A 15,009-nucleotide genomic window follows, 5' to 3' on the forward strand; every position below is an offset into this window, starting at 1 on the left:
TATTTTTTTTTTGTCAATAAACTTACTTAATTCACCCACCGTCGGCAGGTGAGGCAAATAAAAAAAAAACATTTTAGATCCTGTTTAGGCATAATAAAAACAACAATAACCCAAACTTAAATATATGGCATTTCTTGTTAGTTAAACTCCACTTGCACATTTTTGCATTCCCTGAAGATCACCAACGCAAAAGATCCAGAGCTTGATTTTGAGGCCTGGCCCGTTTAACCTGAGTCAGAGGGATCTAGCCTGAAGCTTAACCTGAAAGAAAATGCTGCCTGGAACTAAAGCATCACGATTCTCTCTCATACGCTTTGGCATTCAAGTGGCTTTCTGTTCTCTAGGGAGAAAACAGACTGGCTGCTCTTTCACTGCTGCTGGAAGGCTAGAACAGAGACAACACACACGTCATGTTTCCCAAAGGAGGATGAACAGCATTAGCTAATCTGTAAGGAAACAGCTGATATCTAATGTAACAGTAGTTCTTAACTAGTGGGCCAAGAATAGTAGGGAAAAACAATGCAAAATGCAAATAATAAAATACAGTAATCATAGATATGGGTAGGACAGGAAATATATATATTGGTATATATTGATGTGAAAGGTTCTGTTAAAAATAAAAATAAAAACATACTATATTAAATACAGATATTTGACCTGTTGTTTTCCCACTGCACAGTGATTTAAAGTTTGAAAACGGTTTGCTAAATGGTGCTTTGTGCTCGTGTATCCTACCTCTTCTCATTTGGCACAAATCCAAATATTCCGTAATATTTCCATATTTGCGATGTAACCTATCTAAATACTGAATTATTATTTATTATGTAAATTACAGGCTTCGTACTTCAGGCGCATTCCAGCATTGACAGAGGTGGTCGTGCTGTTTGGTTGACTGTATTTTATATTTGTTATATAAGTACGTACTGCGCTGTCAAGTTATCAATGCTGGAACTGATGTGTTTTGTGTGTGTGTGTGTGTGTGTGTGATCACTTCTTCAGCGGTTTTAATTTATCAAGGTCTCTAGGTTTTTTTATTTTTGGAAATCCTTAATTGGCTCCTGGATGAATCCTACACCTGTTGCAGAGCCGTAAAGTCAAGCGTTGTAATGGGCTCCCAACGGACGGCCTGTGATTGCTCCCAATAAACCAAGCTGATGCACCTTTTGGCTGTGAGCGTGAGTACATGAAACCAGAAAGCTTTCGGCTCACATCTGCTTTAACAAACGCCAGCTGCTTTAAATCAAGTGTGCCAACAGCCTGTACTGAGGCCATAAGCATGCATCTCCCTGCCAGAGACACGGATATAGTGTCTGTACACGAACAGGAATGGCAACATGTTTGTTACTCCTTGTTCCAGCACTCGGCCCTCTGTTCTCGCTCCATCACTTTCACATCTGTGAAAGTGCGTTTATTCCTCCTCGCTCTTAGATGATCTTGGCTACATCATCTGAGACAGAATGAGGTGGCCCAAACAGTAATCTTCTCTATCGTTTCTCGTGTCTACTTATGCTTGTTTACAGCCTTCATTCTCACAAAGAGCAAAAATGTGTTTCACGAAATGGCAACACCTGAAAATCAACCCCCCGAATACTTCATTATCAGGGGTCTTGATACCACAGCACTAAAATATCACATCATGATGGGGATAAATGACCCAATCACTCAGTTGGAAGCACTTGATCTTTTTATTTTTAACCGCTGCTCATTCACTTGCCCCGCATTAATCAGGAAAACGTGCCGACCGTTGGTGCGTCACACTTGGAAGGAGCTCCAGATAAACGGTAAGTGGCCAAGACTGCCAGCGAGCGTCTCGAAGAAGAGTCTTTTATTAATATATTTGTATTTTTCTTAACCGACTATTTTCTTTGCCTTAAAATAATAGGACAGTGGAGAAGATAAAGGACACACTATGCACTGTACCACAGCTGTGACAAAAACTTGTATGACATATAGGTCTGGTTTCATAGACAGGGCTTAGATTAAGACAGGATTAGGCCATGGTTCAATCAGGACATTTAAGTCATTTTTATAAACATGCCTTAGAAAAAAAAACATTACTCTGTGCATTTCGAAACAAAATAAAGACACTGATACATTTTAAGATCAGTCAGAGCAAGTTTCTTTTTAGTTAAAACAGCTCAGACTTAGATTTTAGTCTGGCATTAGGTTTAAGCCTTTTCTGAGAAACCAGGGAATATGATATTGGGATATTGATCTGTTTATTTTTTTTGCCTTTTGTTTTTTGTTTCTTTTTGTTTTATTTTGCTTTTTATTTTGTTTTGTGTTGCTTTGCTTTGCACAGATTTTTTGTTTTTCATTTTGCTTTGTTTTGTTTTCGTTTTGCTATTTTCGTTTTGATATTTCGCCAAGCTTTGTTTTGCTTTGCTCTGCTTTTGTTCTGATTTGTTTTGCTCAGTTTTTTGTTTGTTTTTGTTTAGCTTTTTGTTTTATTTTGGTTTTCAGTTTGCTTTTTTGTTTTATATTGTTTTTTCCCTTTGCTCTGATTTTTGTTTTGCTTTTTTATGTTGTTTTGCTTTGTTTTTGTTTTGCACTGCAAACATTTTCATCCATTATGAAAGTTGACAAACTTTTGTTTGTTTTCCTGTCCTACTTATATATATATATATGATTGTTGCATTTTATTATTTACATTTAGCTTTGCTTTCCCTGCTTGACCCTATCAGACCTGAAAGCTATTTCTGGGTCATGATTTACCAGCTGAGCCCCTCAAAGAAGAAAGAAATGAAGGACTCCACTTGGCCGCTCTTCCATGCGTCTCTTTTTGCAAATATTTGCAGAAGGACCGGTTTAATGAGCATGGGATATAAAAGCAAAGCCTGCGGTGAGCAATATCATTTGCTTTTAACACCGCCAGGCTGCTTTCTTCAAAGCAGTGCAACTCCCACTAGGCTTTGGGGCAAAGGCTTTCAGGTGGAGGACAGGTGACAACTACCCATTCCCATTGCAGGCCGGGTGCCAAGGTATGCCAATAGTGACTTGTAATGCCTCCAGCATCTCTATTCTTCCTGCGACTGGAGATAAGAGGGCAGGCTCTGCTGGAGCGCACATAGTTGGACGTGTTCCCACTGTATTACAATACACCTTCAACAGTTGTGAATGGGTCCAGAAGCTTGTATGCAGTGTGGTTCCGGTCTCTTGGACTGATCAAATTGCAATGCTCAATGGAGTCTACTGCTTTCTCTTTTCATTCGTACAGCTGACAGAACGTTGATGCACAGCAAGAGTGACTTTTTTCCCATCAACACTTTCAAATGCATATAACTTTTGCTATGGAAGTTGAGCTTTTTTTATCTATCCATCTTCTATCCATCCATCCATCCATCCATCGTTCAGTTTGTTTTTTAAATTCACAATTTCTAATTCATATAGTATGAATATCTTTCAATGTCAATTCAAGAATGAATGGTTCACAACCCATACTAAAATGTAACATAATTAACATAGGATGACCTTTTGCTTTTTTACAGCTCTACAGTTTGAAAAGCCTATTTAAGATATTTTCTGGACCCACATGAACCCTAAATGAACAGCATTGCTGTGATCCAGACTAAACCTCCAGCAACCATCATCACCCAGCCTGGAAATTCAAGCTGCTCTTTGCTGCAGGGAGGCGTTCACAGAACAAAATGTATTTGCAAACAAAGTTTTAGAAATTCTGTGCACTTTTAGTGCCAAACTTCAACAATTGCTTTGCTGAAACAAGACTAGGAAAAATGCCAAATTCAGCCAAGCCTTCCTATAATATCTTCCTCTTTTTCCAGCTGCCTCACTGACACCAGCACTCCGCAGCATTTATTCATATTCCTCCAGCAGAAGGGAGCAATTTCCACTGGCTCACAGCCCTGATTAACCTAAAACAAAACAAAAAATCCTCACGCTGTGGCTCTCTAATGCATGAAGATCGTAGCTTGATGAATACTTCATTCTCCCCCGAGTGCATCTGCCACAGATTATTAGATAGTGTATGCATGTGGATCTGTGCCATGAAACTCTCCAGAACAACTTCGATAATGTTAATTAATAAATCCAATGTGGAAATAATGTGGACTTGTGCCATAAAACGATGCAGAACAATTTCAATAGTGTTAATAATTTAATCTAAAAAATAATAGTCTTACTAGAAGTGCTGTAAATGACTTTTTGGAATGACTCAAAATCTGCACTCCAGGTCAGCACTGAGACTGTTCTCAGACAGCAATCTAACATTTGAGAACTGCTTATGAAGTTAAATATAACCTTAAACCTCAATAACATGCTTTAGTTGCCCCAATTTCAACTTTCCTGTTTTCCATATATGGAATATTCAACTTCAACTTCCTGTTTTCCATATATGGAATATTCAACTTCCTGTTTTCCATATTTAGAATATTCAACTTCAACTTCCTTTTTTCCATATATGGAATATTCAACTTCAACTTCCTGTTTTCCATATATGGAATATTCAACTTCAACTTCCTGTTTTCCATATTTGGAATATTCAACTTCCTGTTTTCCATATTTGGAATATTCAACTTCAACTCCCTGTTTTCCATATTTGGAATATTCAACTTCAACTTCCTGTTTTCCATATTTGGAATATTCAACTTCCTGTTTTCCATATATGGAATATTCAACTTCAACTTCCTGTTTTCCACATTTAAGCAGCGTTTGTGAGTGGGGTGGCCAACCTTAGCTTCACCCTTGTGTTAAATATTTAAAAAATAAGGAATTGCCCACATTAACATGCTAATTTTGACAACACTATAATATATATATATATATATATATATATATATATATATATATATATATATATATATATATATATATATATTCCTCTTATATGGAAGTTTGTAATTGTATATTGCAGTTACTGAGTCACATTAAGAAAAAAAAACTTGAAAACCTTGATAAAATAAGACAAGCTACTTTGTACTTTTGCTCAGCCACCTGTGTTTAGTAATCTTCACCACACGCTCCTGTTGATGTGATGTTATAATTAAGAAATCTTCATTAGTGCAAACACTATCTAAAGACCCAGAAGACTGTGATTAATTTGGCTGTGCTCAATATTAGTTGATGCAGGACCTCAGTGGTACAACTCGCTGTCTGTCTTGATTACTTTACAGATCTGCCTGCTTCCAGCTCAGGCTAGACGGCATGCAACATGGCCACCACTCTTTTCAGTTGTCAATCAATCTCCTCTTGATAAAACTTCTCTCAACATAAAAGAAAATTCAGACTGATGCATTCTTTAACCTTGTTATAAACATGCAAGCTCCAATAGTCATTTTCTCCAGTAGGCAAACTTAGGAAAATTCCACAGATCTGTGGAGTAAAAGTATCTGGCTACCATTTAACTATTTCACAATATGCTGTATTGATTCATTATTTTAGACTAATCTCATACTGAAAGGTACGATGTTGGGTGCAATCTCCTGCTTCTTCTGTATTCTTACAAATTACTTGTTTTCTGTCCTCAATAAGAGTCAACACGGCCAGGTACAAAAATAACCTGTCAAATATTTATTATAAATATTGACCCATCCAGCATTCCAGCCCGAAAGAATGGATTGAGACTACACAAGGGTTTCAAACTGTGAAACCTGATCGTTTTCAGACTGAACTCACCACCGTCTAACAGAACGTCTTACAGAGGTAACAGAACTTTATTAAATGAAGTACACTGATACAAATGATTCTGTGGTGAAGTAAATAATACAGAAAAACTAATGTAAATTCTACATAAAGTTAGTTCAGGCAATGATAATAATAACACTATTAAAAAGTAAATGCTATATTAGTACTCAACTCAAGCATCTCAACCTACTCAACTTTTCTGATACTGTTTTACCAATGCTTTTGTTGCTAGGTTTAGTAATGCCCAATTTTGCTACATCTGGAGTTAATGTTCTACTCAAAATGACATATATATGCTTCATATTGTGTACCAAGTATTTATAATTACTAATTATGTACTGTTGATATAGTGTCTGCATGATATTTATTGTTTTGTTTACTTAGATGTTTCTGAGTAACACATACACTTGGTTTGCATGTTTTAATGAAGTGCTATATTGAGTAAAACTCAAAGTATTGCCTGTGAACTGTAAAATTGACTTAAAATGTAAAAAGTTAATCCTACACACACACACACGCGCACACACACACATAGTTGAAATAGAACAGTTGAAATAGTATAGTTGGGCAAAGAAAATGTGTTAAAATATTTTCCCAAAAACTTTTACTCATTCAATTTAACAAACAAACTAAAACAACAACAACAACAAAACTCTTAAATTAAGCAAAAAAAGTCATTGCTTGAAGTCAAATAAATAAATTCATTAATTTAAAAAAAAATCACTAAACCCTGCATACGGTAATGTTAGACTCAGAGAATCTTAAGGAGACTATTTATTATTTTCATAAATATTAAATAATATTTATATTTATTAAATAATACTTACATACATATAGAATTTTAGATTAAACTTATTATAGTTTATTCTCTTTTTTTTGCCTGTAGCTCAAAATTACTCATTTTGCCAGCACAGGTCACATATAAAGAAAACTACATCAATATACAAATGTACATCTATATTGTACATTCATGTATCAAGATATTTTTCTAAAAAACAAACAAACTAAAAAGTTGCCTGTGAAGTCACTGCTCCTTCACACTGAAACAAACACACAAATAATAACCCCGGGCGGAAGTGTGTTGTGAACGCTGAAATAATTATATCCTAATAATAGTAAGCCTGTTTGAAAAACACCAAAATAAATTGGCTGAGGTGTTTGCGGCATCACGCTAGACCGAGGACAGACTCTGACTACGACAACAACATGATTTTGTGGTGGGCCTAAGTTAATAAGCATCGGGCGTGACTCCGGCTCATAAATCTTCTCCACACATTTGACTTAACAAATACTTCACAGTTGGGCAGATACGGTGGGAATTGCTCGCACTCACTAAATTATGAGCAGGAAGGGAGAGATAAAGGCGTAGATTGTGTGCGTGGATCCCGGGAGCTTTCGCAGGGGGTTTCCTGAAATGTGACTTGTGAGCCACGGACGGCATTAATGTCCCTTCATCCTCGCTCGCTTTATCCAGAGGCACTTTCTGTCCTCAACAAATATTGGCGTCACGGTTTGGGATTTCAAAAGAAACGATATAGAGCTGACACAAGAGCGCGATTGAAGTGCATTCTGCAGCTCTGGGATTAATTAAGCACGTCACACACACTAATCAGCTTTTTATTCCATTCGCAAATGATTTGCTCCACGTCAGGAACAGAGGACGTTTGGGGCACGCCATGCATGTTTATGAATTTCTTTTGTTCGGTTTCTCGATTTTAACAAAGACAGTTGAGCAGAAATTGCCAAGTACACGTACTCCCCAAGATCTGACATGAGTAGATGGAGAGGGAACGACCAGGAGGGAAGCTTTTGAACCAAAATTACAGGTGCTAAACGCTACATTTCTCCAGCGGTGCATGGAAATTTAGCAATGCTAAAGACAATTGAGGATTATTTCTTCCACAAAAATACATTAGGGATTGCTGCTTTAATGCAATGCTTTAATGTGTTTAGAAATGCTTTTACCTAAATCTGAGCATCTGTAAGTCTTGCAATTAGCATGAGAGATGAATTGGCTCGGCGGGTCTGTTGATACACACATTACGGCGCGTATCGAACAGCTGGCCTCTGAACCCGACCGGTTTGGCGGTGTAGTAGGTGTAGTGACATCACTAGTGGTCCCCATGGAAACTGGAGTTGTCTGGTGGAGGCAGGTGATGTGGTTGTGACGAGAACAGACCGTCTTCACTGATTTTACAGAATCACATTACACCTAGTGTTCATTTTGTCAGCTATTTTAAACTTTACTCTTAGTCTTAGTCCAGTGATAAATGTCCTTGTTGGTTTTTTTAAGCATATTTAGTCAACTTCATCCCATTTAGTTCAGTCAATATATAAGTCTCAACATTTTAGCCTAGTTTTAGTCAAAGAAAATATCAAATGTTTTAGTCTACTTTGACTTGACATTTTTGCATTAATACTATTATTATTAATTATCTGTACAACAGTATTAAGGATTGTTGTCATTTGAGAAATTTACTTTTGCATTTCAGGTTGTGGCGAGTGGGGCGGGGCCGAGAGGCGTGGGAACGAGGAGTGAGGCCAGGTGTAGTGATTGGAGATGAGCTACACCTGAGCCCCACCGCTAGTATCGAGTCCCACGTAGGAGATGGAAGGATATAAAACTGGAGTGACGACCGTGGAGGACGAGAGAGGACCAGGCCTGGGACATTATTTTATGTTTTGGTTTTTATTTGTGCGCACCAGTCGTCCGTGAGGGGCTGGTGCGCCGTTTTGTATTTATTTATGAATATTAAAATGCTTTTTGATTGTGCGCCGGTTCCCGCCTCCTTCTTCCCGATGAATATGGAGATTTGCATATCGTTACACAGGTATTGTACTTTTTACTAGTAAGCAGAAATCAATAGAATGTGAACTGGTGTATTTTACCTCATCTAGTGTACTTAATAAGTATAGGCGTTTTATTATATAAATGAATATCAAAGGTCTTATGCACTCTCTCGGGCTACATTATGAAAGCAGCTAAAACAAACAAAAAATATTATCCAATAATATTATCCACTATAATTCCAAATTGCAATAGCCTATTTCTCTATTAAAAAACAGCAGTCGAGTAAATGCATTTATACAGCAACCACAATCGCAAATAATACAGTCAAAATCTCGTGACAGAACACAGACCGGCTAAATGATGCTTTTTAGATGCTAAACTCCAGCTTGTTTGTCCGTGTATTCAGATCATCAGCGGCGGCACTTCTGCAATGAAGAGCGAGGACGTGTGCATGGTTGCCGGATTGCATAAAATAAGCAACAGTGATGCTCTGATATGGGGATTTGAACTTTTAACATCTGGCAACCGCACTCATGAAAGCTCACAATAACATTTTGTCTCCTTTTTTGACGAAAAAACAGATTTTTTTTTAAGTTTAAATTTTTTTTTTTTTATACATTTTAGTCTCGTCTTATTTTGTCAACAAAATTGCATATTGAATATAGTCATAGTTATAGTTTATTGAAATTATTGTTGTCTCGTCTCATCTTTGTCTCATCTTAATCATGGGAAAAAGCTTTTTAACGAACATTTTTCGTCATAGTTTTCATTAACAAAATGAACACTAATTACACCAGAGACTGGACGAGCAAACAAATGAACCTGACATGGGCTTCAGTGCCTCTGTGATCATTGTTTTTGAAGGGGTGTGTGTACATTAACCACCGTTCACGCACAAAAACATCCAATAATGCCAATCCAGGTGAGAAATAATAACCATATTCATGTTGAACAGAAATCAAAAACACATTCTCCACCAAATCTCCCTATTCATTTTCAATAGGAATTAAACAATAAAATCTTAACAAATTCATATTCCAACTAGCTCTTAAAAAAAAATAAAAAAATAAAAAAAGATTTCCCATTAAGCACTGCAAATGATACAACTGACTATTGTAATAAAACTACTCATTGTTGATAATAGAAATAAAATCAATATTAAAATAAAGTATTGTGTATAATTGATTAAATACAATAATATATATTATACATTAATATTTATTTATTCATTCATTTTTGTATAAAATAAATTAAACACTTCCACATTTTCATTTATTATATTATAAAATAATATATTAGGTTTTCATTAAAAGTCGGTTCTTCTGAAAAAAAGGATAGTATTTGTCCTTCCAAAAGGAAAAACAAGTTACATATAATAATTTATAATAGTTATATAATAATAACAATAACAATAACAACAACAACAATAATAATAATAATAATAATAATGCATTCAATATTTATATATTTATTTTCCATAAAGAATTGCAAATTATATAACTGAATTAAAAACTGTAAAAACAAAACAATTGATTTAAAATGGTTGATTGTGAATATAAACAAATGTATATTCACTAACGTATTAAAGTATTTACTAAATTAGTTTTTGAGCTGTTATTAGAAAATTATTTTAAAAAATCTGTTCTTCTGGAAGAAAATCCTTCTGATTTTTTACATCGGGACCCCAACTGTTATGTTCTATAATCTTTTGCCACAAACTGTGACCAATCAGAATCGAGCATTTAATGAAGCACTGGTCCAAAATAAAATAGAAATCAAAGAGTACAGACACACAGTAGTCCTGGATGTTGATGTAATACTTCACCCGAAAATGTACATCCTGTCACCACCAGAAAGACCAGGGACTCATTCCAGTCCACTGCTCCCACTCCTCCAGCCCACTTTACAAGACATAAAGAGTATGTATAATGGGTGGGCTTTCCCCCAACCCCTCGGCTGTCTTTGGGGGGGTGCATTCGGAGCAGAGGATTTGTGTGAAGGTGCGTTTCGCTCCACCAGACCGATCGCAAGTCCTAGCACAGTCCACCTTCACTCCCGTCTCACTCTCAGACTCACAGGAACGGGATTGATCGCCCATGGTTCATTGCCCTGCAGCTGAACGCTTGGTTGTAAGGCCATAGGATGGTACAGCAAACATATTCAGGCAGGAGAGAGCGATCATGCTGCGGGAGGTCTGACACCACTTGGGTTACACCAGGATGAAATGTGCTGCGTCTCAGCGCAGCTGCAGCTTCTTTAGTTTGACAGGACTCACCTGGGCTATCTGCACATATTGCCATCAGTGTAAATGCCTGGACCTGAACTTATTTGTGGTTTACTCAGCTAGTGAAGTATCAATATGTAAAATATATATATATATATATATATATATATATATACATATATATATATATATATATATATATATATATATATATACATAGCTAGTACCAGGTTGGACCCCCTATTGCCTTCAGAACTGCCTTAAATCTTTGTGGCATAGATTCAACAAGGTGTTGGAAACATTCTTTAGAGATTTTGGTCCATATTGACATGATAGCATCACAAAGTTGCTGCAGATTTTGTCGGCTGACATTCATGATGTGAATCTCCCGTTCCAGCACATCCCAAAGCTGCTCTATTGGGTTGAGATCTGGTGAATGTGGAGACCATCTGAGTAAAGTGAACTCATTGTCATGTTCAAGAAACCAGTCTGAGATGATTTGAGACATGGTGCATTATCCTGCTGGAAGTAGCCATCAGAAGTTGGGTACACTGTAGTCATAAAGGGATGGACATGGTCAGAAACAATACTCAGGTAAGGCTGTGGTGTTTAAACAATGCTCAGTTGGTACTAAGGGTCCTAAAGTGTGCCAAGAAACTATCCCCCACACCATTACACCGCCACCACCAGCCTGAACCAATGAGACAAGGAAGGATGCTTTCGTGTTCTTTACACCAAATTCTGATCCTGCCATCTGAATGTCGCAGCAGAAATCGAGACCCATCAGACCAGGTAACGTTTTCCAATCTTCTATTGTCCAATTTTGGTGAGCCTGTGAATTGTAGCCTCTGTTTCCTGTTCTCAGCTGACAGGAGCGGCTCCTGGTGTAGTCTTCTGCTGCTGTAGCCAATCTGCTTCAGGGTTTGACTGCATACCGTGGTTGTAACGAGTGGTGATTTGAGTTACTTTCTCTCATCTCTGACTAGTCTGGCCATTCTCCTCTGACTTCTGACATCAACAAGCCAATATCATCCACACAGTTGCTGCTCACTGGATATTTTCCCTTTTTCGGACCATTCTCTGTAAACCCTAGAGATGGTTGTGTGTGAAAGTCCCAGTAGATCAGCAGTTTTTGAAATACTCAGACCAGCCCGTCTGGCACCAACAACCATTCCCCGTTCAAAGTCACTTAAATCCCCTTGCTTCCCCATTCTGATGCTCGGTTTGAACGTCAGCAAATCATCTTTACTACATCTAGATGTGTAAAAGCATTGAGTTGCTGCCATGTGATTGGCTGATTAGCAATTTGTTTTACCAAGCAACCGAACAGGTGAACCTAATAAAGTGGCCAGTGAATGTATGTGTGTGTACTGTGTATATTTATTTCGTATATATAAATACACGCACATGATATTTAAGAAAAATGTTACATTTATATATTAAATATATTTATCCATGTTATAAATAATATAAATATATAGATGTAACTACATATAATACTTTCAAATCCATCCATCCTATCATCCATGCATCCGTCCATCCCTTTATCACTTCATCCCTTCATTCATCCAACCATCCCTTCTTTCATCAAACCATCTCTTCATTTATCCATCCCTCCATCCCATCATTCCTTCATTCATCCATCTATCCATCCATTTATCCAACCATCCCTTCATTCTTTCATTCATTTATCCATACATCGCTTCATCCAGCCATCCCTTTCTCCATTCATTCATCCATCCATCCATCTCTTCATTCTTTCATTCATTCATCCATACATTGCTTCATCCAGCCATCACTTTCTCCATTCATTCATCCATCCATCCATCTCTTCATTCTTTCATTCATTCATTCATTCATTGCTTCATCCAGCCATCCCTTTCTCCATTCATTCATCCATCCATCCATTCCTTCATTCTTTCATTCATTCATCCATACATTGCTTCATCCAGCCATCACTTTCTCCATTCATTCATCCATCCATCCATCTCTTCATTCTTTCATTCATTCATTCATTCATTGCTTCATCCAGCCATCCCTTTCTCCATTCATTCATCCATCCATCCATCCATCTCTTCATTCTTTCATTCATTCATTCATTCATCGCTTCATCCAGCCATCACTTTCTCCATTCATTCATCCATCCATCCCTTCTTTCAATTATCCAATCATATCTTCAATCTTCCATTCATCCATCATATCATTCCTTCATTCATCCCTTCATTCATTCATCCCTACATTCATTCATCCATCCCATTATCCATCCATTCAGTCAGTCATTCATTCATTCATTCATTCATTCATTCATTCATCCATTCATCCATCCATCCATCCATCCATCCATCCATCCATCCATTGCTTCATCCTTTCATTAATTCATCCATTCATCCCCTTATATATATATCAAAATAAGGGGGGAAATTTGCCTAACCAACTACAAAAACAAAATTAAAGTATTAAAATGACTAAAACTAAAACTGAAATAAAATTTAAATGACAAATGCAGACAAAAACAAATGAAACAAACTCAACAACTAAAAAAGATAGATTAAAAAAATGCCGCTTATTCCAGATCACAAGCAGATCAGGAACTTGTCCCACCTCCATAATATCTTTTATTCCATATATTTCATAATTTGCATGTAGGAGCAAATCTGTGTTATTTTATTACCTTTCTCACAGGTTGCTCCACCATAGCTGGGCAGACACAGGCATACGAAAGAGTTGACCTCATCAATGCAGGTGCCTCCATTCTGACATGGATTGGACTGACAATCATCAATATCTGTGAGAACAAACAGAGACAGAGAGATCATCAAATTCAGAAACAACGGTTTTGCTTCATTTTACCTTTGCATTAGAGCTGAGAAAGTACCGCAGGTGCTATAAAATGGCACGCCAGAAAGTTGCGATTTTGTTCTCATTATTTTCCGATTTTCAAAACTAACATTTGTCCTAACATTGCTATATTTCCAATTACTGAGGTACAATGTCTTGCTGGCGTTTCTGAAATGAACTACAATACTAGGACTGAAATCACTATAATAATGAGTTGGACCCTTTTTACAAACACGTTTGTGCAAAAAAGAATTCAGACCAGCTGTGAATACCCAATCTCTGTGTTCACAGGGAGGAATCAGTCAACCGCTTGTGTTGAAAACGTATTTGCTGAACCTTTCTTCAAGAGGTTATTTCAAGAACTGACCATACAGCTACTGTTGAACCTTTCTCTCTCTCTCTATTATTTCTCTCATGACTTCTGTCATGATCAAATGTTTTGGTATGTTGTTTTTTATTTTAACGAACAATGATTTGTATTAGACGCTATACACATTTGTATATTTCAGCATGACAGCTGTGATGGTAAACTTGACATTGCGTAATATCATTTTGCACGTTATTGCGCAATAAAAGTTAACTGTGAAAAAGCAGCGTGCAAAATACATAAATACACCTTTTTATTAGAAGTCTCTGGTCTCCGATCTGTTGAGGTTCATCTTGTGCAACTGAAATAGTTTCTGGTGGCCCTAAGCCAAATGTCATATACTGTATCTTGTAGATTTTAAAAACACTAGTTTTTGCGTTATATATTTCTGACCTAAAGTGCAACATAAATAACTACGCTATTTATGTTTGTTGTGATTTTTCATGTGACTACGATCTTAATCCTGATTCCCGATGCTATGTTTACCAGCATAAATGCAATTATCAACACGCATCTATTAACCACCAAGTAAAAATAACATACTTACTGCACTCTTTGTGGTAACTAAAACATAGAAATGTAAAGATTGATTTACATTTTATTCAACTATTTATTTATTATGCAATACATACTAACATATACATTTACAAACATTTAAAAACAACATATTATATACATTAGAACAAATAAAGAATAATATCTAAATAACTAAACAAAATAATAATTAACTAAAACAAAAATAAATACATAAATGGACATGAAATGCCGTTTTGAGTTATAATATATCATTTATACAGTATATATATTTATTACAGTATTTTTGTATAAATATAATTAAATATATAAAATATACTAAAGATACTTAAACAAACCAAAAAATAATAAAGTTGTAAAGCTTTTGGTATCTAAGCATATGTTTTAAATAAATACATAAACACAACAATAGAAATATTATTATTATGTGATATATAAAATATAAAAATATTAAGTAAATACTTCATAATAACTAAAACAAAAAATAAATAAATACATAAATGGAGAAGAACTTAGTTTTGCGATATAATATGGCATTAATGAATGCAATTTTACATATTTATTACAGTTTTTATATAAATATAATTAAATATTTAAAATATACAAAATATAGAA

General features: G+C 36.1%; 1 protein-coding gene across 1 annotated transcript in view; it reads right to left on the reverse strand.

Annotated features, from left to right (window-relative positions):
• Window positions 1-15,009, reverse strand: part of LOC127986873 (neurocan core protein-like) — a 125,343-nt gene that overhangs the window by 14,745 nt on the left and 95,589 nt on the right. The window contains exon 10 of the mRNA XM_052589133.1: window positions 13,327-13,440. Coding sequence (XP_052445093.1) covers window positions 13,327-13,440 — 114 coding nt within the window. The remainder of the gene's footprint in view (window positions 1-13,326; window positions 13,441-15,009) is intronic.

This window comes from Carassius gibelio, chromosome B22, assembly GCF_023724105.1.
Source record: "Carassius gibelio isolate Cgi1373 ecotype wild population from Czech Republic chromosome B22, carGib1.2-hapl.c, whole genome shotgun sequence".
Taxonomy (NCBI): Eukaryota; Metazoa; Chordata; class Actinopteri; order Cypriniformes; family Cyprinidae; genus Carassius; species Carassius gibelio.